At 45.9% G+C, this 22,040-nt stretch overlaps 1 protein-coding gene across 3 annotated transcripts in view; it reads left to right on the forward strand.

The window, feature by feature from the left end:
- The window catches only part of LOC111522076 (serine/threonine-protein phosphatase 2A 55 kDa regulatory subunit B delta isoform), a 38,974-nt gene that overhangs the window by 10,947 nt on the left and 5,987 nt on the right, over nucleotides 1-22,040 (forward strand). For all 3 annotated transcript variants that reach the window (XM_026452992.2, XM_026452994.2, XM_026452993.2), the window contains exon 3: nucleotides 18,872-18,969. In XM_026452992.2, coding sequence (XP_026308777.1) covers nucleotides 18,872-18,969 — 98 coding nt within the window. The remainder of the gene's footprint in view (nucleotides 1-18,871; nucleotides 18,970-22,040) is intronic.

Below are 22,040 nucleotides of genomic sequence, written 5' to 3' on the forward strand. Positions count from 1 at the left end.
TCATCCGTGGAAATGACAACAGCGTGAAAACGGCAGATGACGTACAAGGATTATGATGAAAATAGTCTCAACCTCATGGACCCTCTGAGAGGTTCTTGAGGACCGTTGCATCCTCAAGGGCCCACAGACCACACTTTGAGAGCTGCTGCTGGAATGCCAGCCATTAGCAGTACGAGTGGAAGGGCAGGGCAGACTTCAGGATTAACTGTCCTCGCTCGTCTTTACCAGATTGTACTGGTTTTGTCTCACAATACAAAAATAGAGTGTTTGTTATTTAAAGAAAATCAAATGATAGAACAGCTGAGAACAGCTGGATCAAGAGCACAGAATGAAAGTTCTCCTCATCCCACTGCTGTCCTGGAGTCTTCTTCAGAACCCACTGCTCTTAACTGTATCTTTGTAGATCATTTTCTATGTGTTTATGTATTCATTTATATTTTAAAACCTAGTTTGTGTATCAGCAATCTTTTTTAATCCACAAATGTGGAACCTTTTTCTAGACGTTGAATAGGATTTTCTGTATTACTCAATATTGTTTTTTGCTATTTCTTTTCCTTTCCTTTCCTTTTTTGGAAATAGGGTCTTACTTCTCTGCCACCCAGGCTGGAGTGCAGTGGTACGATCAGAGCTCACTGCAGCCTGATGAGGCTCAAGCAATCCTCTCCCTGCTTAGCCTCCCGAGTAGCTGGAACTATAGGTGTGCACTGCCATGCCCAGCTTTTTTCTATTTCTTTGTAGAGACAGGGTTTTGCTGTGTTGCCCAGGATGGTCTTGAACTCCTGGACTCAAGTGACCCTCCCACCTCGGCCTCCCAAAATGCTGGGAATACAGGCATGAGCCATGGCATGCAGCCGCCACCTGCCTTTTTTCACTGAGTCTATAATTGGAGATCTTACAGTGAACTGGGCTTTCTGCTCAGCCATACTGGAGCTCATTTGACCCCCGGCCACAGCCCCTTGAGATGTAAGTACTCCTGTGTTGCCTTCATCATACACATGAGATGATCAGGTATCAGGAGGATGAAGTTACTTGGTGAAGGTCTCAGAGTTAATAGGTGCTATACCCATTATTTGCACGCAGACATTCTGAGTCCAGAGCCCATACTTAAACTTTTAACCAGGCTGCCTTTTTATGTGGCTCATTTCATCCTTTTTGATGTCTGCATAGTATTCCCTTACTTATTTAGTCCGGTGTTTCTGATGACAGTGCAGGAGAGTCTCGTCCATCCTTCTGCCCTTCCTGGGTGGCAGACGCCCAGGAGTGGGTACGCGGTGTCAGAGGCCATGCACATTCCTTGACTGTTTCTGTTCTGTGAATTGCTTTGGTCACATCTTTTGTCCATTTTTCTACTGAACTTAAAAAAGTCAAGTCTGTAAAAGTGAGTTTGTTTGTTTGTTTGTGATGGGATCTCGCTTCGTCAGCCAGGCTGGAGTGCAGTGGTGCGATCTTGGCTCACTGCAACCTCCGCCTCCCAGATTCAAACAGTTCTCCTTCCTCAGCCTCGTGAGGCGTGATTACAGGCATGCCACCGTGCCCGGCCAATTTTTTTTTTTTTTTTTTTTTTAATTTTTAGTAGAGATGGGGTTTCACCGTGTTGGCCAGGCTGTCTCGAACTCCTGTGCTCAAGTGATCCGCCCACCTTGGCCTCCCTCTCAAAGTCCAGGGATTACAGTTGTGAGCCACCGCACCCAGCTTGTAAAAGTTCTTTATATATTATGAATATTAGTCTTCTGAGTTTTTAAAAATTATTGACCTTGACTTTTAATTCTTCTGCCCCAATTCCACACTCTCCTCTCCAAGTACAGTTGAATTTATTATACATGTGTCTTTGACTAGATTTTTTTATTGCTGTTGCTACTCTGGAAATGAAGAAAAAGAGCTGAGATCCATGTTTGAGTCAGTAATGGGGTGGAAGAGGAATAATGAGTGGGACAAAAGGCGATTGGTGAATTGAACTTAAATACATCCTGCGAAGCTTAATGATGGGGGTGGATATTTTCTGAGCAGTGCGTCCTTAGGCCATTTTGCCATGCGAGTGTCTAAGAGTACACTTATCAAGCCCAGGTGGTAGGGCTCACTCCGTTACAGGCCTCCATTATTATCTCATGGGACCGCCATGGCAGATGTGGACTGTCAGGAGTTCAGAGCTCAGAGGCAGGGGCAACCACGAAAACAGGCAGTCCTGGAGTAGTCACAGAAGTCTTGCTAATGATGTTAGATACCTCAGAACATGAAACATACTTGAGCTTATTTTATCTGGATCTCCAGAGATGATAAAACCACAATTAAAATAGGAATGCAGCCGTGTGAAGACACAGGCTGTGCTGATCTTTTCTGCATTGTGCACAGCACCTGGCACTGCACCGGCACACAGGAAGTGCTTTTCTGCATTGTGCACAGCACCTGGCACTGCACCAGCACACAGGAAGTGCTTTTCTGCATTGTACACAGCACCTGGGACTGCACCGGCACACAGGAAGTGCTTTTAGGAGTCCTTGGGTGAGTCACCACACCTGCCCGAAAGAGGCAGTCAGTTCTCTGATAATTAGCAACATTTGAGTGAAAAAAACAATAGGTCTGCATGTTTAACCACATCTCATGGCTGATTTGTTTTAAGTGGGTGGTGAGTAAAAGAGTTAACATAAATCATCATAGAAATGGCATTAATGAGCAAAGATGTGACCGGCCTCACACCTGTAATCCCAGCACTTTGGGAGGCCAAGGCGGGAGGATCCCTTGAGCCCAGTAGGTTAAGGCTGCTGTGAGCTGTGATCACACCACCCCATTCCAGCCTGGGAACAGAGTAGACCCTGTCTCAAATAAAATAAGCAAAGACATTTTAATTAAAGCAACAATAATGTTCCATTTTTCCTAGTCATTTCTGGAAAGCGTGTACACTCATTTTTTGGAGGGTAATTTGACATCTCTCTCTCAAACTTAACACAAGGGTTAGGACCCCAAGGTTCCACTTGTAGGAATCCTACAGGAAATAGGCCAGCATTTCAGAAGGATGTGCGCTGCAGCAATACGGTGTTGAAAAGGCTAAATGCCTAAAAGTAGTGAGGCGGTTACATGTGTTAGGACACACTTTGTGGAGGAAGAGTGTTCTGTGCTCCTCGGAGAGCAGTCTGTGTTGGGTGAAAAACAGCAGCTTTTGCAGAAGAACAGTGGCCCCAGCCGCAGCTGAGTGTGGTCGTAAATGCTGCTCTGGAAAGCAGATACCCAGGGGCAACATCGGGGTGCCTGGGGGAAAGGGGGATCACGTCTGCCCTGAACAGAGACTTTGGCTTTTGTTCTGCACATTTCTGTATTATTTTATGTTCCACACTAAGAATGCATTGTTTTGTAGATATAAGGAGAAAAGTGCCCTTAAGAAAAGGTAAAGAGGGAGTTCTAGCAACTCGAAGGAGGAAGGTTTTTCTGTCCGTGCGCCCCCCTAATAATGACTCAGCACTGCTTATCACCGCACCTTCTGTTGTGCTCCGGTTTCTGGAATTTTAACTGTTTTAGGCTGCCATTTTGTCGTGTTTGAAAATACCTTAAACTTTTTTTGTTGTTTTTTTTTTTCCATTTCAATAGTTCTGTTCCAATCTAGAATGGCAAAGTAGTATCCCTGAAAGTGTATTCATTACAAAAGCTCTAGTACATAACTAGATTTAAAAGAAAGCAAAACAAAAACTCAGCTAATAATAATGATTGAAAAGGGGGGAGTCGTGCCTTACATGTATCAGTGCATTTGTAAAAGTTCCTGACTTTCATAGGCATTGAAGGCGGCGTCTCAGCTTTGTTTCTGTCCTTTGCAGTAACCTGTGTATGGGAGGCTCCGTTGTTTGCCACCTCACGTTTGGATAGACATATAGGTTGCTTTTAGAATAAATAATTATATATTATTAGCACAATATATAATACAAATAAACACCCCCGTACTCCACACCTAACAATGGTCCATCGTTTTGGGTTTTTGAAGACGTGAAGGCTACGGTCACGTCGAGGGTCTCGTCTCCGTTTTAACTCCCCAACTCCGTTGCCCGCACTCTTTCCTCACGGAGGCAGTGTCTGTGAAATAGGTTCATAGCCTGTCCCTGCTCTTGAGTGTTTATCCGAATAGATCCATGGGTTGCCTTTTAAAAGCACTTTTATCAGACAGAGGCCGATGGTGGATTGCAGCTCCGCCGCGGCCGTGCTTCTCCGCTCCCTGCAATTTTGTCAGACCCTAGAGATCTAGTTGAATGTCACAGGTCACGTTTCGTAGATTTTGACTTCGTTTATGGTAACAGATAGATGTATCAGTAAGTTGTTAAAGGCGTCTGAAATACTAGATAATCCTTGAAGTAGTATTAACCAAAATTATTAATCTCCTCTGCTATAGAGCCCCGGTTAAGTTCAGGTGTGTAATAGTGATCTTGACTTAAAGTGGAGAGAATGAGAAAGTTTTTACTTTAACCATTCTCAGTTTACTTACTGTTCATTAAAGAATTCAGTAGTAGAAGAGGTAATCTATTTGGATTACGAAGGTATCAGCATAGGGCTTTCTGCATACTCCCTGAAGTAGTGATCAGTACGTCATAGGTAAAATGGGAATCATAGAAATCCATTAAACGTCTGCTGCTGGGTTATTGAAAAAGTAGATGGAACCTCTCTCTGGCCAGGCACCCTGGTAACCTCCGTGTTCCCCGCAGGACAGGCTGTGGTGGAGGCAGACATCGCCACCCAGAGGCGGGCTCTGTGGAGTTCGCATCTGTATCTCAGCAACTTAGGGTGGTTTGGGCCGTGTTTCACTTGACCTGCAGAGAGAAACGTGACACCCAGGTTGGCATAGATTGGGATTTTTTTTTTTTTTTTTTTTTTTTTGAGGTCTAGGAATTTTTTTTTAGTTGTGATAACATATACATGGCATAATATTTATCATTTTAGCCGTTTGTAAGTGTGCAGTTCAGTGATGTTAAATGCACTTACAGTGTTGTGTACCTGTCACCACTACCTATTCCCAAAACAGCTTCCTCATTACCAACACAACTTTGTCCTATTAAACAGTAACTCCCCTTCTCCCCTTCCCCAGCCCCTGGCGACCACCATTCTGCTTTCTGTCTCTGGGTTTGCCCAGTCTAGGGGCCTCATGCAGGTGGAATTGACATAGTGTTTGTCCGCTTGCATCTGACTGACTGCACGTGATGTTTCCAAGGCTTGGCCATGTTGTGGCATATGCCAGAGTTTCATTCCTTTTTGTGGCAGAATTAGATGTGGAGTTTTTGAAGTAGGAGGTTTGTTTCTAACCTACTTTTGTTTATTTTAAAAATTATTGCTGGGCATGGTATCTCAGGCCTGTAATCCCAGCACTTTGGGAGGCTGAGGTGGGTGGATCACCTGAGCTCAGGAGTTCGAGACCAGCCTGGCCAACATGGTGAAACCCCGTTGCTACTAAAAATACAAAAATTAGCTGGGCGTAGTGGTGCATACCTGTAGTCTCTGCTACTCAGGAGGCTGAGGCAGGAGAATCGCTTGAACCCGGGAGGCAGAGGAGGTTGCAGTGTGCCAAGATCACGCCACTGTACTCTAGCTGGGCAACATAGCAAGACCCTGTCTTTACAAAAAATAAAACAGGAATCGCAGGGTTGTGTGTGTTTCTCATAATAGAAGATGAATTTCAGGGACAAGTTATTGGGAGAGAAACATGAGCAGCTTTGTTTTGCTAGGATGATGGGCAGGTTCCTTTCCTAAAGTTTGAGATATGTTTTTCCCCTTTTGATACCAGTTGTCAGAGTGATGATCTTTTCTGTATAGGCAAGGGAAATACTCGTCACTACCTTCTTGCTAGTTTGACTCTGAAATACTTAAAGATAGTTGTATTTGTTGTTGCATGTCTAGATCTGCCAGGGGAGATACCAGAGAGGCTTTGCTGACGTGCGGGGAATGACCGGGGGGTACCGCAGCCTCACTTTGCGGGTGCAGTTTGAGAAGGCACCATGAGTAAAGGTGCTGCCCCACAGCGCACAGGGTCCTAAGGCTTCGGCAGTTAAGTAGTTACCTGTTGCCGTTAGACGAGGGCTCCGGGAGTCAAAAGGCTTCCTGAACAAGGAACGCTTGAGCTCAGATGTGGATGAGGGATGGGCCTGGACAGGGATGAGGGATGGAAGGAGCCTGCACACGGGAGAGAGGGCGGGAGGACTTGACACAGGAGAGAAGAACAGGCTGGGCGATGGGGTGTGAAAGCGAAGAGGGAGTCAGATGAGGATGTCAGTCTTGCCTGAGGGCAGTGAGGATTCAAAACCGCATGGTCAGATTTGAGTTTAAAAAATAGAACTCAGTGGCTGCAGTGTGCGGAGGTGGGCTGGAACCCAGTTTTGCTCAGTCGGGGAGAGTGTATTTTTAATTTTCCAAAGTGACTATGCTGGTGATCGTGTCAGAGCCCCTGGCCTGTTGTTGGTTATAAAGTGCTTTTGATTTGCCTGTAAATCTGAGTCTACCATGGCTCACACAGTTCTTATTTGCAAAAAGAACTTCTAAGCATGAAATTGAGCATAAAATTGCCTAGTAGTAATTCAAGTTGCTTAATATGTTTGAGAGAAAGGTTAAATATATTCGGTCAGACAGCCTTTTGGATAAAGATGTTCTCATTTTTCAGCATGGCATGGGGGAAATAGCCTGGAATATTCTTAGTAAATCAGATTTTCCTTGAAAAGAGTGGTCCTACCTTTCATAGGCTTCAATGGCAGTGATTTAATATGGTTCCCAAATTCTGAAGTCTTCTGAAATTTGTTAGACAAGACAAGACTTATGATAACAGAGTGATACAAATGCTAATTTTCCAGTAAAACATAATAAAAGATGGACGGTTTCTCTCTGATGTCATTTACTCATGTATATGCTTCTGAGAAGTCAAATAGCTGTATTTACAGTAACTATTGTTAATGCTGATGTATTCTTGAAAAATAAAAAGAGTGGATGTTAAGTACTCCTCATCACAAAAATGAGTTATGTGTCAACTTTTTCTTAAAAAAAAAAATTGGAAAGTAGCCAAAAAGAAAACAAAGTCCCTTTAGGTTTAAATAGGAAAATGAATTTAGTAATTTGTGGAAAACAAATTTATAGCAGATTTTTGTTCGTTGGTTGTTTTTAAAACTTGTAATAATTTAGTCTACTTTTAGAGTGTATTTGAGAATGTTCACAAGTTGTGAGGCCGTTTTAGTGACTTGATCCATTTGTTTTTATGGGGTAGTTTTATTTAAAACAGCTTTTGAGCTGTAATTCATCGAGCGCAGAGCTCATCCTTTGTGAAGTGTGCGGGTGAATATTCAGAGTTGTATGGCCATCTGCACTATCCAATTCTAGAACCTTCCCATCACTCCCCAAAGAAACCCACTAGCAGTCCCTCCCATTCCCTCCCTGCTCCGCCCTCTGGTAACCACTGATTACTTTGTTTCTGTGGATTTGCCTGTTCTCCACATGTTATATACATGGAGTCATAGCCCTCTGTGCCGGCTGCTTCCCACCAGCCTGATGCCATCGAGGTGTATCCTGCAGCATGCGTCAGTCCTTTTTCCTGGACAAACAGTTTTCCATTTTTGTTTATCCATTAATCAGTTGATGGGTTCTTCCTACTTTTTGGCTCTTACAGATGCACCCGTGGACATTCTTGTACATGTTTTTGTTTAGACATGTGTTTTCTGTGCTCTTGGGTCTATAGAATGGAGCTTGGTCATATGGCAACTGTGTTTAATGTTTTTGAGGAACTACCAAACTGTTTTCCAAAGTGGCTGCAACATTTTATAATCCAGCCGTCAGTGTTTGAACAGTTTTTCTTCACATCTTCACCTACGCTTGTTATTGTCTGATTTTAGCCATCCTAATAGTTGTGTTTTTGATTTGTATTTCTCTAGTGATTAATGATGTTGAGCATTTCCTGTACTTATTTGGACATTTTTATGTTTTTTTTTTTTTTAAAAATTACATTTTCAATTGGCTTGTCTTTTTATTTTATTTATTTATTTTAGAGGTAGGGTCTTGCTGTGTCACCCAGGCTAGAGTGTAGTGGTGCGGTCATAGCTCACTGTAACTCCTGGGTTCAAGCGATCCTCCTGCCTCAGCCTCCCAAGTAGCTGGGACTGCAGATACACACCACCACAGCTGGCTAACTTTTTAAAAATTTTTGATAGAGATTGGGTCTTGCTATGTTGCCCAGGCTGGTCTTGAATTCCTGGGATTACAGGTGTTAGCCACCATGCCCAGACCAGTCTTTTTGTTGTTGTAAGAGTTCTTCAGGTATTCTGGATACAAGTCCCTTATCAGATACACAGTTTACAAACAACTTCTCCCATTCCATGAGCTGTGTGTTCAGTCTCTTCATGGTGTTCTTAGATGCACAAGAATTTTTAATTTTGATGATGTCCACTTTATTTTTTTATTTCAAAAGTTTGTGCTTTTGGTATTATATGTTAGAGACCACTGTCTAATCCAAGATTGTGCAGATTTATTCCTTTAGCTCTTACATTTAAGTCTTTGATCCATATTTATGTATAATTATATACATATAATTTATGTGCAGTGAATTATAATGATATTTATATATAATTTTTATATGTGGTGTAAATAAGGGTTCAGCTTTTTTCTTTTGCATGTGGATATTTAGATGTCCTGGCATCATTATTAAAATAGTATTCTTTTCCCATTAATTGTCCTGGTACACTTGTTGAAAATCAGTTGACCATAAATGTCCTTCTAGACTATGACCTGTGATCCATTGGTGTATATGTCTGTCCTCATGCCAATACCATACTGTCTTGGTTACTATAGCTTTATGGTGAGTTTTGAAATCGGGAAATGTCAGTCGTCCACCTCTGCTCTTTTTAAAGATCATTTTGGCTATTCTGGATCCTTTGCACTTCCATACGATTCTAGAATTAGTTTGGCAATTTTTGTAAAAAAAAAAAAAAAAAAAAAGCAGCTGGGGTTTTGATAGGGTTAATACCTTGACTCTTGTAGAACAGTTTGGAGATATTTTCTTAAGTTTTCCAATCGTGACACAGGATAACTTTCCGTATATTCAGGTCTTCAATTTTTTTCTACAATATTTTGCAATTTTCAATGTACAAATCTTGTCACTTTGATTAAATTTATTCCTAAGTATTTATTCTTTTTGATGATATTGTAAACAGAGTTGTTTTCTTGCTTTTGTTTCTGAATTTTTCATTGCTAGGTGTAGAAGTGCAGTTGACTTTATTGGCCTTGCATCCTGTGTCCTTGCTGAACCTGTTTATTAGCTCTGATGGGTTTTGTGTTTGTAGATTCCTTAGGATTTCCTATATGCAATATAATGCTGGCTGTGAATAGAGATATGTTATTCCTTTTTAATCTGGATGGCTTGTATTTCTTTTCTTTGCCTAATTGCCCCAGCTAGAATTTCCAGTAGAATGTTTACTGGAAGTTAACAAATCAAACATCCTTGTTTTGTTCCTGCTCTCAAGGGAAAAGCATTCAGACTCATCATTACGTGTGATGTTAGCTGTGGTTTTGTAGGTACTCTTTGTCAAGTTGAGGAAGTTGCATTTTATTCTTAGTTGGTTGAGTGTTTTTATCATGGAAAGGTGTTGGATTTGTTAAATGCTTTATCTGCATTTATTGAGATGACCATGTGGACTTTGTCCTTTAATTTTGGTAGTATGGTGTGTTACGTTGATTTGTTTTTGTATGTTAAACCAACCTTGCATTCCTAGGATATGGTATACTTCTCATATTTCAAAAATAGTTTGTTCCTGTAGCAGAGAAATTAAGTTTCAGTTGTTCTTTCTGACTTCTGCATTTTAGAATAATTTGCCACAAACTTTTTTTTTTTAGTGCCTAAGTGACTAGAAAGTAATATGCAGAATTTTCTGCTTTGTCACATTTTATCCAGTCTAGTCATAATGATGCAGGATTTTTTTTTTTTTTTTTGTCAGCTAAATTCAGGTTCTTGCCTTGCAACCAGGAGAAATCAGGCATGCAGACACATTGAAGGGTGAGGAGGGCAGAATTTATTAAGCAAAGGAAAAGCTCTCAGAAAAGAGAGGGGTTCTGCAGGCAGGTTTTCCCCTCCCAAATTGAATACCAGGCCACCACACAGTGGTTGAAGAGGCCAGGCCCCTCCCCAGCATAAGGTGAGTATTCCTGGTGGTTCCGCCCCATTCTTCAGTGCGCACAGGCCCTTAGTCTGAGCCCCTCCACGTTGATTTATTTCCCTCACTGGGCATGTGTTAAGGGACAGGATTTTTCAATGTGGGTTGTTTAGGTGACTTCCCCCACCCCATGCACAGTGACCTGGGCGGGGCAGAGATTCTCCCTGCACCTTTCCCTACTTGCCTACATATTGTGTTTGGCTGTCTCGTGCCTCTGTCAGTAATTTGGATAAACTCAATTTTGGATGCTTTTAGATTATAGTGTCTCTAGAATCTTACTGGGTCTTGGACATAAATGGTTTTCCAATTTTTTTAATATATGGTAGAGGCTTATAATTCACTTCTATTAGTTTCTGTCTGGTTTTTGAACAGAATGGACTTTTTGCCTTTAGGTGAGTTTCTTTGAAAAGACACAGAAACGTGTGTATGTGTGTGCATCTGTGTCTGCTTATAGAAAATGTCTTACTTCCAGCTGAGTGCAGTGGCTCACACCTGTAATTCAGTACTTTGGGAGGCTGAGGCAGGAGGATCACTTGAGCCCAGGAGTTTGTGACCAACCTGGACGACATAGTGAGACCCTGGCTCTACAAAACATTAGAAAAGGTAGACTATTTCCCACTTCCCTGGTCTGTCAGTTTGTCATATCCAGAGTGCCCTGTGTTGAGCTCACCGCCTGGCAGCCTCAGTCAACTCTGCATCCTTGGAGAGCAGCTCTACTCCTCTTTCTGCATACGTACTAAATTCTCAGAGAAGTTTTATGTGAAGGAGTTGTGATTTCCAAAAACCTTCTGGCTGGATGTGTGTTTTGACTGTTGTGTGTGAGCACAGCTCTGCCAGGTGCCGCAGAGCAGGAAACAAATGGCCTCGCCCAGCACCTTGCCTCTACCCAGCGTGTAGAGAAGTGATTGGGTGGGTAACGGCAGGAAACGAACTGGTTGCCAGAGTAGGGGTGGGTTGAATGGGTGAAGTTGGTGAGTCAGGGAAGCAGAGCACTCCCTACAGCGAGTTCATGAAGGACTGGGAGGAGAGGGTGTGGTGACCACGAGTCCAGAGAGCTGCCCGGCTTGTGTCATCCCGCTCCAGGTGGTCTCTGCTGGAAGCAGTGGCTTCTTCCATTGCAGGGGGTGTCTTTGACAGTGAGATTAAAGCTGTTCTCTTTTGGGTTCTTCTGTTTTTCATGAAATAAGCAGATTCATTAAGGAAGTGGGTGGGGTGAGTGGCTGGGGCGCTGGACGTTTGAGGGGAGAGGAAAGGTGAGACAGTCATTTTGAGGAGGGAGGAGCCGTGGTCTGGGAGCATCAAATGGAGGAAGGAGAAACTCTCCCCAGGGAGTCGGGTGTGAGAGAACAGAGACCCCCGGGGAGAGGGCCTGGGGGAAGCTGCTGTCGGGGATTGCACGTTTCAGACCAAGAGGATGAAGGGAGCCTCCAGAGAGGGCGGGTGCGTGGGTCAGAGGGGCGCGTGGGTCGGAGTGCGGGAGGCACAGAACTCGGAGGCGGTGAGAGTCCGAGTGAAGATGGACAGCTGCTTGTGCCTGAAGTCCGTGGGGTGTTTGCTGCAGTATGGGATACCTGCAGAAGGCACCGATCCCAGGCGTGCAGTACTGACTGTCGCCCAGCAAAGACCCCCAGTAAATACCTAGCCGCACCAGGAGCACATTGCCAGGACTCCAGGCCCTCCCTCCCTCCCTCCGGGGCAGCTGCTGCCCCAGTTGGCATCGCGCATCGGACACCCGCTCTCGAACGTGGTATAAGTGGAATTGCACCCTAAGTCCTCCGCAGTGTTCAGCTTTCTGTAAGTAACCTGTGGTGTTAGGTGGTGGTCATTTGATTATTTTCATTGCTGTGTGGTGTTCCGTTGTATGAATATGCCACAATTTATGCATCTTTTCTACTGTTGACGGACATTCGAGTTGATTCTTTTGTGAACGTTCTCGTAAGTGGTTCAGTGATGCACATGTGTAATTCTGGTGGCTGTGTGTCTGGAGTGGAGTTTCTGGGTCACCAGATATGCATGTTTCGCCTTAGTGGATATTGCCCGATGGTTTTCAGAGTTGCTGTACCCATGTGCTCCAGGAGCGGTCTGCGAGAGCTGCGAGAGACTGACCTTTAAAGGTCAGTCTCATTTCAGCCAGTGTATGAGAGTGTGACATTGCAGGGTGGCTTGTACTCGCCCTTCCCTGACGGCTGGGGAAGGTGGACACCAGTTCCTCTGCCCCGGAGGGAGGGTGTGCGGGCGGGCCTGGCATCCTGGCAATGTGCTCCTGGTGTGGCTGGGTGTTTACTGGGGGTCCGATTTGCTGGTGCCTCCAGTAGGGCACTGGTTTTCCTTATAACCACCTCTTGGGCTGCTAGGCCACCTCAGTTCCTGGTGGCCAGGTGAAGACCATCGGGAAGGGGCAGTGGTCTTGTGAGGAGTACCTGGTCTGTGGTTCTGTGCCAGGAAGTGTGTTTAAATGACCACTCCAGAACTAGCCGAAGAGGGGAAGCACAATGGACCTGCGGGAAACTTGCATGTCGTGTCTGTCATGGATCCCTTTTGTGTTGACGGTGACAGTAATTTTAGGTGATGCGTTTTAAGGACTGTATCTTTTCTGGTAATAGACTGATTGTGGTATTTGGGTATTGACAGGGTGTTTTCAGGCTGGTAATGTTATCTTTATGCTTTTCAAGAGCTTCCTCCCGCTGCTTTCTGGACATTGGGCTCTGAGGCTCAGGAGAGGAAATGGGGGAACCCCTTGAAGGCTGCAGCAACCCTCCAGCAGAGGTGGTGGGTGCCGCGGGCGGAGGCTGGCGCAAGTGAAAATCCAGAGAAGTAGAGAAGTGAAATAGTCACATTTTTATTTTGTTTTGAAAAACTTAGTGAGTTTTCAAACACTATCAGGAAAAGTCGCAGGACGTGAGCCATGCAGCCAGCAGGCTTCCGAACGGCCATCCTGGCAGGGGAGACGGGTAGGAGACCTTGTCTCTGGGGACAAGAAGATCCGAGAGCTGATCTGATGCATTCATATCTTACTGACCAGTTAAAGGAAGTAGTTAGAAATGGTGTACGTAGAAAAGTAGAGTGATAATACGACAGGCGCCTCCGTCCTCAACCCCAGAACTCACCCTGGAGTTGTTTGTCAGTCCTCATGGTGTTTCTCTCCGGATGCAGTTTCTGGATCTCCTGAAGGCTGATGACCCCAGACAGTCTTGTCATTGCCCCCTGCACTGCCTTGGATTCCTGTCTCCTGTGCTTCCAGCGGGGTGGCCCTGCTCCCCACACGGGCTTCCTCCATGCCGTCGTCTCCCCTGGGGCCCAGACTCGGGGGTCCCTGCCCTGCCCAGGCTCCCCCTCCTGATCCTCTGAGCCTCTGCCTCCTCCCAGCCACTGGGCAGGCTGGAAATGCCATGGTGGGAACGGCACCTGATGGTCTTGTATTGCCCTTAGTGTTTCATTCACTAAAGCGTAAGCCGTGTGAAGACGGGCTTTGTGTTGTTTTGAGGCCGCCCACACAGTGCTTGGTTTAGAGCCACTCAGATGTAGGATCAGCTTAAAAAGATAAGCTGCTGGCCTCAGGTCTGAAGTGGGCATGGATACTGCGAGGCAGGTCTGCATTTCTCAAGACTCGTCACTCTTCTCTCTTCTGAGGGGACTTCCGCCGTAGGCTCCCCACATCACCCGTGTCCCCTCTCTTTCACTCCTAGCAGATGACCCTCCCTCATGCCTCATGGAAACAGCGCAGCCTGAGGGGCTGTGCTCTGCCCCCCACACCTGCCCTCTCCATTCTCACAGCAGCTCCCGGCTGTGCTCCGCGCCTCCCTCCCGGCCACCGGCGGCCGACTCTCCCTGGGGCATGTGGTTGTGACTTCTAGGCCATCTTTTACAGATCCCACTGACTCCACTTCCCCTTCCCCATCCACAGCTCCTAGTCTGCTTCCTCATGGCACCCACATGGCCTTTAAACCTGGGACCTCCTCATCACTTGCCCTTCCTCTCCTGCCACGTGAGGCTGCCCTGGTTCTGTCTCCCGTGCTGGGACTGCTCACTTTTCATTCTGTGATTTCGAACTGTAAGTGCCAACCTCCTGTGTGGCAACTGATGATTCCGCTTTTCACTGATACTGTCTTCAGCCCACGTGTGCCCTCGCTCCCCACAAATAAAGAGGTTGAAAGAAATCTATTGCAAGTTTTTGTTACATAGTATTTTGTTAACAGGTAAATATTGTGTATTGAACTATGCCTTTTCTTTTTCATACAAGTTTTCACTTTCCTAGAGCTAATGATTGCCTGATTTTCTCATATGCTTAGTTATCTGTGTCTTTAGTGCATTTGTTTGTTTGTTCTTTGTTTTTGTTTGTTTTGTTAGCAAACACTTCAACAGGTCTATCAAATACCAACACCTCAGATCAGCCCTCAGCTCTTCTTGTCCCCAGACCAGCTCCTGCGCCTGGACGGCCACTCTGAGGCCTGCTGGCCGCCTGGCTCATGTCCTGAGATTGTCCTCACCATTTTTTGGAAGTCAGATCCCTGATCTTTCTCTTGGCTTTTTCTCTGATTTTGCCAAATTGGCTCTCGCAGCAGTTTCCTGAGAACATGTTTGTTTGTTTTCGCTCTTTGCGTATTCAAAAACATTTTTATTCCTCCTTCAGATTTGATCGAAAACTTGACAGGGTCTAGCATTTTGGGTTGAAAATTGTCTTCTCCCAGAAGTTTGAGGGTAGTTGCAAACCACTCATGTTTCCTGCAACCTGTGTGATGCCATCTGACTCCCTCTCCATGTGACCTGTTCATTTGCTCTGGAAATTTTTAGTTGCTCCTGTTTGTCCCTGGTATTGAGATGTGCACGGCCTGGGTCTGCTGTCAGCCATGCCGGGCTTCTGAGCCTGGGAACGGGGCCTTGGATGCTTCTCCCTTGCTTTCTCTGTTGTGTTTCTAGAACTCATCCGCTGGGAGGTGGGCCACCGAAACGGATCCTCTGGTTGTCTTATCCTTCATGTTGTCCATCTCTTTTCTTTCTGCTCTACCCTTTGGAGGAGATCTGAAGGTTTTTGTTATTACTGTTGCCCTTTGGATTTCACATGGCACTTTTTCCTCCCATTTCCTTCTGAAGCATATTCTTCCTTTCCTGGGGGCCCCGCTGGGTGTCCTGGTTGAGACCAGCCCAGGTGTTCTCCCCCACTCACCAGCAGGGGGTTGCCACCTCGGACGTGCAGGGTCCCACATCCAGCATCCCTCTCCTCTCCGTCAGGCGGGTTGATGATAGTCCTGCTTCCTGGGGCTCCTAGAAGGCCTGATGAGGTTAGTGCAGGGCTCGCATGTGGTTAGAATAGCACCTGGCTCCTAGTAAGCACTCAGCCAAGCACTGGAACTGCAGTGTCTGGTAGTAGTTAACAGCTCCCCAGAACATGAATTGGGCTTTCCCATCTCTCTTTGTTCAGATTCCATCCTTGTTTTTGTTTTTTGTTATCTTTTACTGAGATGGAATCTCACTCTGTTACAGTGGTTAGAGATGGGGCTTTGCACGGTTGGCCAGGCTGGTCTTGAACTCCTGACTTCAGGTGATCCACCCACCTCAGCCTCCCAGAGTGCTGGGATTACAGGCATGAGCCACTGTGTCCGGCTCCACCCATCTTTGTTTTGGTGACTTCTTGAGGCTCTGCAGGTCGTGGCTGTTGGTTCTATTTCTGAGTGGAGCGAGGCTGCTGTTGCTGTGGGCGTGAGCTTTTCAGCTGGCGGCTTCACTGTGGTTGGCCATGTCCTTGTGAAACCCCAATGTTCAAATACTGAGGCCCTTTCCCCTGGGCTGGAGTATTTCAGAGGGCACCCTGGGGACAGTGGCTGGAAGCCAGTGTCTGAGGAACAAGAAACTGGAGTAGCTGTGTGCTCCCACCTGTCAGGGTGAATGGGGGGCGACCTGGGGAAAGCACCTGTGGAAAGACTTTCTGCATCTCTCTGCCAGCCCCTTGCTGTCCCCACGTTTGTTGAAGCTGCTCACGTAGATGCTTTTTCTGCTTTCTTCTGACACCTGGGCGGGGGTGGGAGGGTAAAGGAGATGAACACACACGCGTGGCCCACCGTGTTTGGCGGGGGGGGAGTCTGAGAGGACTCGGGGTGGCTGCCGACACCTTGCAGATTTGATGTGACCCAGATGTTGGGTGAGGATTGCACAGCCAGCTGGCAGCAGTGCCGCGGCAGGTGCATTGTGACATCGCAGTGGAGCCCATCTGGCTGAGAAGAGACCCGATGCCTCCCCGGGACTGCCAGGAGGTGCCAGGCTGTATTGTGGGCAGAAGCTACCCCTACCGCAGCAGGGAAATGGAGGCAGAATGCAGCCATGGTGAAGTTTATGGTAGTTTTAAAATACCTAACTCAACTTTGGGACACTGAGGCAAGTTGATCACTTGAGACTGAGGCGGGCCGATCACGTGAGGCCAGGAATTGGAGACAAGTCTGGTCAACATGGCAAAACCCCGTCTCTACTAAAAATAAAAAAATTAGCTGGGTGTGGTGGCGCACACGAGTAATCCTAGTGACTCAGGAGGCTGATACATGAGAATCACGTGTACCCTGGAGATGGAGGTTGCAATGAGCCAAGATCGAGCCACTGCACTGCCTGTCTCAAAAAAAAAATCAAAACGTAACTTGGTGCCTTTAATACCATATTTATGCTTTCAGCATCAGTCTGATTATTAAAAACTATCTCTGTCAGGTTAATTTGATATTGATAATTTAAATGTTGGTTTTGTAATTTTGTGTATTTACTTTGGGTTTAGAGATTGAGCGCTGCAGTATTTCTTTTTTTTTTTTTTTTGAGATGGAGTCTTGCTCTGTCGCCCAGGCTGGAGTGCAGTGGCTGGATCTCAGCTCACTGCAACCTCTGCCTCCCGGGTTCACGCCATTCTCCCGCCTCAGCCTCCTGAGTAGCTGGGACCACAGGCGCCCGCCCCCTCGCCCGGCTAATTTTTTTTTTTTTTGTATTTTTAGTAGAGACGGGGTTTCGCCGTGTTAGCCAGGATGGTCTCGATCTCCTGACCTCGTGATCCGCCCGTCTCGGCCTCCCAAAGTGCTGGGATTACAGGCTTGAGCCACCGCGCCCGGCCGAGCTGCAGTATTTCTAACTTTAGGTTCACGCATGTTTGCGTAGCTTAATGAAATTTCTCAGCACCGACAGTTACAGGAGTTTCTCTTTTAAAAGACTCAGTCCAATTTAATTAAGTTTGAAAATCACTGACAGAGCTAGAATACCATTAATTATGTAATTTTATACACCCTCTGGGTATAAATGACATAGATGTAGACCTTTTTAATCCGATACATAGTATTTTAGTTTCATTTAAGCAAGTAGGTTATTTTCAGTAATTTAATAGTGACACTTCTGAGAAGCAACCTAATCCTTCTTCCAAAATCTGAAGGTTTTTAAAAAGAAAGAAATCCCAGGCCAGGGATCCCACGTGAAGCCCCGGTGAGCAGCGCCAGCCACAGGAGCTCGCTGTTAGATGTTGGTGGAAATCCTTCACTAACACCAGTGCCAGCCGCAGGAGCTCGCTGTTAGATGTTGGTGGAAATCCTTCACTAACACGATTAAAACGCCTTTGCAGACCTTTCAGACTTGCATTCTAGTAGAGCCGCTTTTAGGGGGAGCTCTTCGAGTTACTTCAACTTTAGGGCCCATATATTAGTAAGTAGGTTGTTTACAATAGCCATTTAGTGGTTTTTTACTTCCTACTTTAAAGATACCATGAGCCCTGGGTGAGCCCTTGAGTTGGTGCCCAGCAGTGGGGTGAGCTTGTAGTGTTCTAGCTGTTCCTGAGACTCCCCCACACTGCAGGGTAAGGTAAGGTGCAGGCCCCTCGGGAGACCACACCAGGCCTTATCCTCGTCAGTCCACACACGACATAGCAGCACTGCAGAGAAGCCAGCTTCCTCCAGAGTCCATCATGGAACTGCTCCCTGAAAATATAAAATCTTTGTGCAAGTGACAGACCTGGGATTTTTTTTTTTTTTTTTTTTTAATGTCTGTCATAAATCCAGGCACTCCCCTCCCAACCCGAAGGGTTAGCCTTAGGACACCTGAGGACTTCTGCACTGCTTAGTGGTGGTGGTTCTTCTGCGCCAGGGTCTTGGCCTCTGTTGAGCTGGTGTCTGGGGTCTTTGTGGTGGTGTCAGAGATCTCAAGGCCTCCCTGACAGTTGTCTCACTTGGTAATGATGTCATCATTATCAATGGTGGTAACTGTATCCAGACAGTGACATGGAACCTCTACTGTCTAGAATATTACATTGTCCAGAAGCCAACAAAGCATAGAATGTTACAACATTTTTATTACTATTGTATGAGAATCAGATTTATTGCAAAAGTTAACATTAGGTATGCATTATAAAGTTAGGCAACATTCTTCAGGACCCATTTTTTTCCATTTTGTTCTTTTAAAAATGAATTTTCTAAATTTCTACCCTTTATCCTTGTATCAAGACAACGCAGTCTAGATAAATCCTGGTGCACCGGGGGCCCAGGCGTGGAGGTGGAGTAAAACTCACCCATTCACCTGTGCCGGCAGGTTCTCTGCACCAGAACCAAGGAGTGGCCGCTTGGCAATTACAAGTTTGCCACGACAATTTTGCTTTATTCTGGGAGAACATTGTGTATGTTTATCTTTCTTTTGATCCTTTTTATTAGTTTTTTGGTATCATGACTCCTCCCCAAAACTGCATCTGGTAAATCGCTTCTGTATTTTGTTGACAGCGGACATCATTTCCACCGTTGAGTTTAATTACTCTGGAGATCTTCTTGCAACAGGAGACAAGGGCGGCAGAGTTGTTATTTTTCAGCGTGAACAAGAGGTCAGTAATTTTCAGTCCACAAACCAAATGCAATTATTCAACCTTTCGCATATAACTTAGAAGAGAGGAAGCAAAATTATTTTCTCATTGTCTCATTTCATTAAGATTCAGTTCCATCACATTAGCCATACAGTCTCCTTTCAGAAATTCTCTAAGTTCTGGCTTCAGCTGCTGAGCCCCGGTGAAGTCTCCAAGGCCTTTGTCTTCACAGTAGGGAGGAGATTCCGCTGGGGACCCCATGAAGGATGCAGGGTGGTGGTGAGGGGCATTTATGTGCTTTCATTCCATAAGAACTCAGGCGGCTGTCTCTGAAAATCCCGTTATTCGCCTGTGCGGGTTCTGGCCCAGCCCCGCCGTCCTGCCCTGCCTTGAGGGAGAAGAGCGTTCTGTAGGGCAGTGCTGTGAGCAGCTTTCTCAGCACTTCCTGCAGAGAAGTCTGGCAGGGGTGTGAATTCTCTCTTCCCTTCAAGGAGAGGTGAGCAGCACTCACGCCTCCATGCCCCCTTGAAGGCTTCACCTGTCCAGAGGGAAGGGAACCTTTAGAGTGTGGGCCTTGGAGGAGCCCACAGCTCATAAACAAACACTGGCTTCCAGATCACGGCACTTCCTTTTCACTGATGCCTTGCCAGCCCCCTCCCTCTTCTTTCTGGAGCCTCGTCAGAGGTCCTAATGAGCAGTGATAAAGGAAGCGAGATCATGATTTGGTAGGCAAGGATGCCGGGCAAGAACCTTGGCTCGGTGCAGCCATGCCTGGAGTCCGAAATATTTGTCCTGCCTTTTCCTTAACAGAGTGTAAATACTGTCTCTTGAATTTCCTAACAGATGAAAGGGACAGTTTATCATCTCCAAAGTCTGGTCTCTAAATTTGCATGGTGAACTTTGGCTTAGAGGCTGGTGGGCCCTGCTTCCCCACTCTGCAGATCTGTACACAGGAAGCGCTGGCCCTGCCCCCAGGAAGGGGAGCCTGGAGGATGACTGTCCCTGGGCCACATGGGAAAATTGACAGGTGCTAACCAATTTCATTATCAAAACATATCTGTTGCAGCTTTAATTTTGATTATGTCCAGGTAGTTAAAGATTTTTATAATTCCTGTTTTCTCTGATTTGGGATGGTAAGAAATCCTTTTGTGAATAGTAAGTAATATTATCAGTCTTTCTAAATCTTCACAGTTTGATATATTTATAATTTTGTATTTTTATCTCAGAAGTAGAATATCACACAATGCTACTTAAGAGCCATATACCTTGGCCAGGTGCAGTGGCTCACGCCTGTAATTCCAGCACTTTAGAAGGCCGAGGTGGGCCGATCACCTGAGGTCGGGAGTTCGAGACTAGCCTGACCAACATGGAGAAACCCTGTCTCTATGAAAAATACAAAATTAGCCAGGCGTGGTGGTGCATACCTGTAATCCCAGCTACTCGGGAGGCTGAGGCAGGAAAATCACTTGAACCTGGGAGGCGGAGGTTGCAGTGAGTCAAGATCGCACCATTGCACTCCAGCCTAGGCAACAAGAGCGAGACTTCATCTCAAAAAAAAAAAAAATAGAACCATACACCTTACCTTTTTCAACAGAAGTAAAAGTGGGTTGTGGTGTTTAAATAATACTTTTAAAGCGGGAGGAGTTTTTGTTTTTTTGAGATGGAGTCTTGCTCTGTCGCCCAAACTGGAGTGCAATGGCATGATCTCGGCTCACTGCAACCTCCGTCTCCCGGGTTTAAGTGGTTCTCCCTGCCTCAGCCTTCCGAGTAGCTGGGATTATAGGCACGCACCACCACGCCCGGCTAATTTTTGCATTTTTAGTAGAGATGGGGTTTCACCGTGTTGGCCAGGTTGGTCTCGAACTCCTGACCTCAGGTGATCCACCCACCTCGGCCTCCCAAAGTACTGGGGTTGCAGGCATGGACCACCACGCCTGACCAGCAGGAGGACTTTTTAACAAATTGCTGAGTCATGGTTATCTTACTGCAAAACTTCACTTTAGCTTCTTTCAAAAGTCTGTCCTTGTAGCGACAGCCTTAGGGAAAATACCTCATCCCTGCCTAACAGCTTTTAGGATAGAAAATGGAATTTCTCTTGTTTTTGTGAATCATTGCTTAACCCCAAAAATAATAGTCTCAAATATAAAACAGACCATGATAAAAGTCAAGCATCTCGTTCTAAAATATGTTGGGTATTACAGAGTTTTAAGTGCTTATTTAAGATGTATTAAGTTGTTATGTGAGTGACAGATTTACACAGGAGCAAGTCCCTACTAAAGTTCTTTAATAAACCCAGTCAACTGCAACTTGGTAAACCCCAGGCAGTTGTTTTTCTTTTCCTTCATATATTGGTTAACATCTGAAAGACCTTCATGTTCCATCTGATTTTAGAATATTTCGCTGGTTGCCATGTGTGACCCTGACTGTGGTCCTGTGTTTCTGTGTGGGTGAGGGTGGCAGTGCACATTTTCATCCGTGGTCAGAGAGACCGCGGATGGTGTTGCAGCCGCCAAGAGGATGAAGCTGCTGCCCATTAAGCGACCCCAGCTCCCAGTTAGAAGCTGCAGCAAGGTTCAGAGGTGTCCGCCTGCGCATCTTAGAATCAAAGGAGCATGGGGGATTCAGAAGGCTAATGAGTGCCCCAGCAGATGGTGGAAGGGTGCAGGGCCTGAGGTTCAGGAGTCAGGCCCGTAGAAGCTTGTCAGGAAGCTCTGGCTGTGCAGAAGATGAGGTAGGGAGCATAGTCAGCACCTTGAGTTTCAAGCTTTTCTTATTTTTCTGTGCAGATTAAGTCTTACGGGAAAGCCCAGCTGGTAAAACTAAGGCACACAGAATTTATGGATGTGGCTGTGCAACTCCCTGCCCTCCAGGCTCAGCTCTAGTCCCCAGGAATCAGGTTAAATCAGAAATCAGCATGTCCAAAAAGAGAAGGTGCTTGCTTCCTCCTCCTCCTCTTCCTGTATGTTACTCCCTTACTCTTCTGTCTCTGTCCCCGCCGAGGCTTCCTTTAGAGTTCCTTTCCCTAGCGGAACGGCTCTCCATGAGATCTCGGAGTGTTGGAGGAGGCTGAGGGGTTGCTTGGGTTTTGGGTG

Source organism: Piliocolobus tephrosceles, chromosome 9 (assembly GCF_002776525.5).
Source record: "Piliocolobus tephrosceles isolate RC106 chromosome 9, ASM277652v3, whole genome shotgun sequence".
NCBI lineage: Eukaryota > Metazoa > Chordata > Mammalia > Primates > Cercopithecidae > Piliocolobus > Piliocolobus tephrosceles.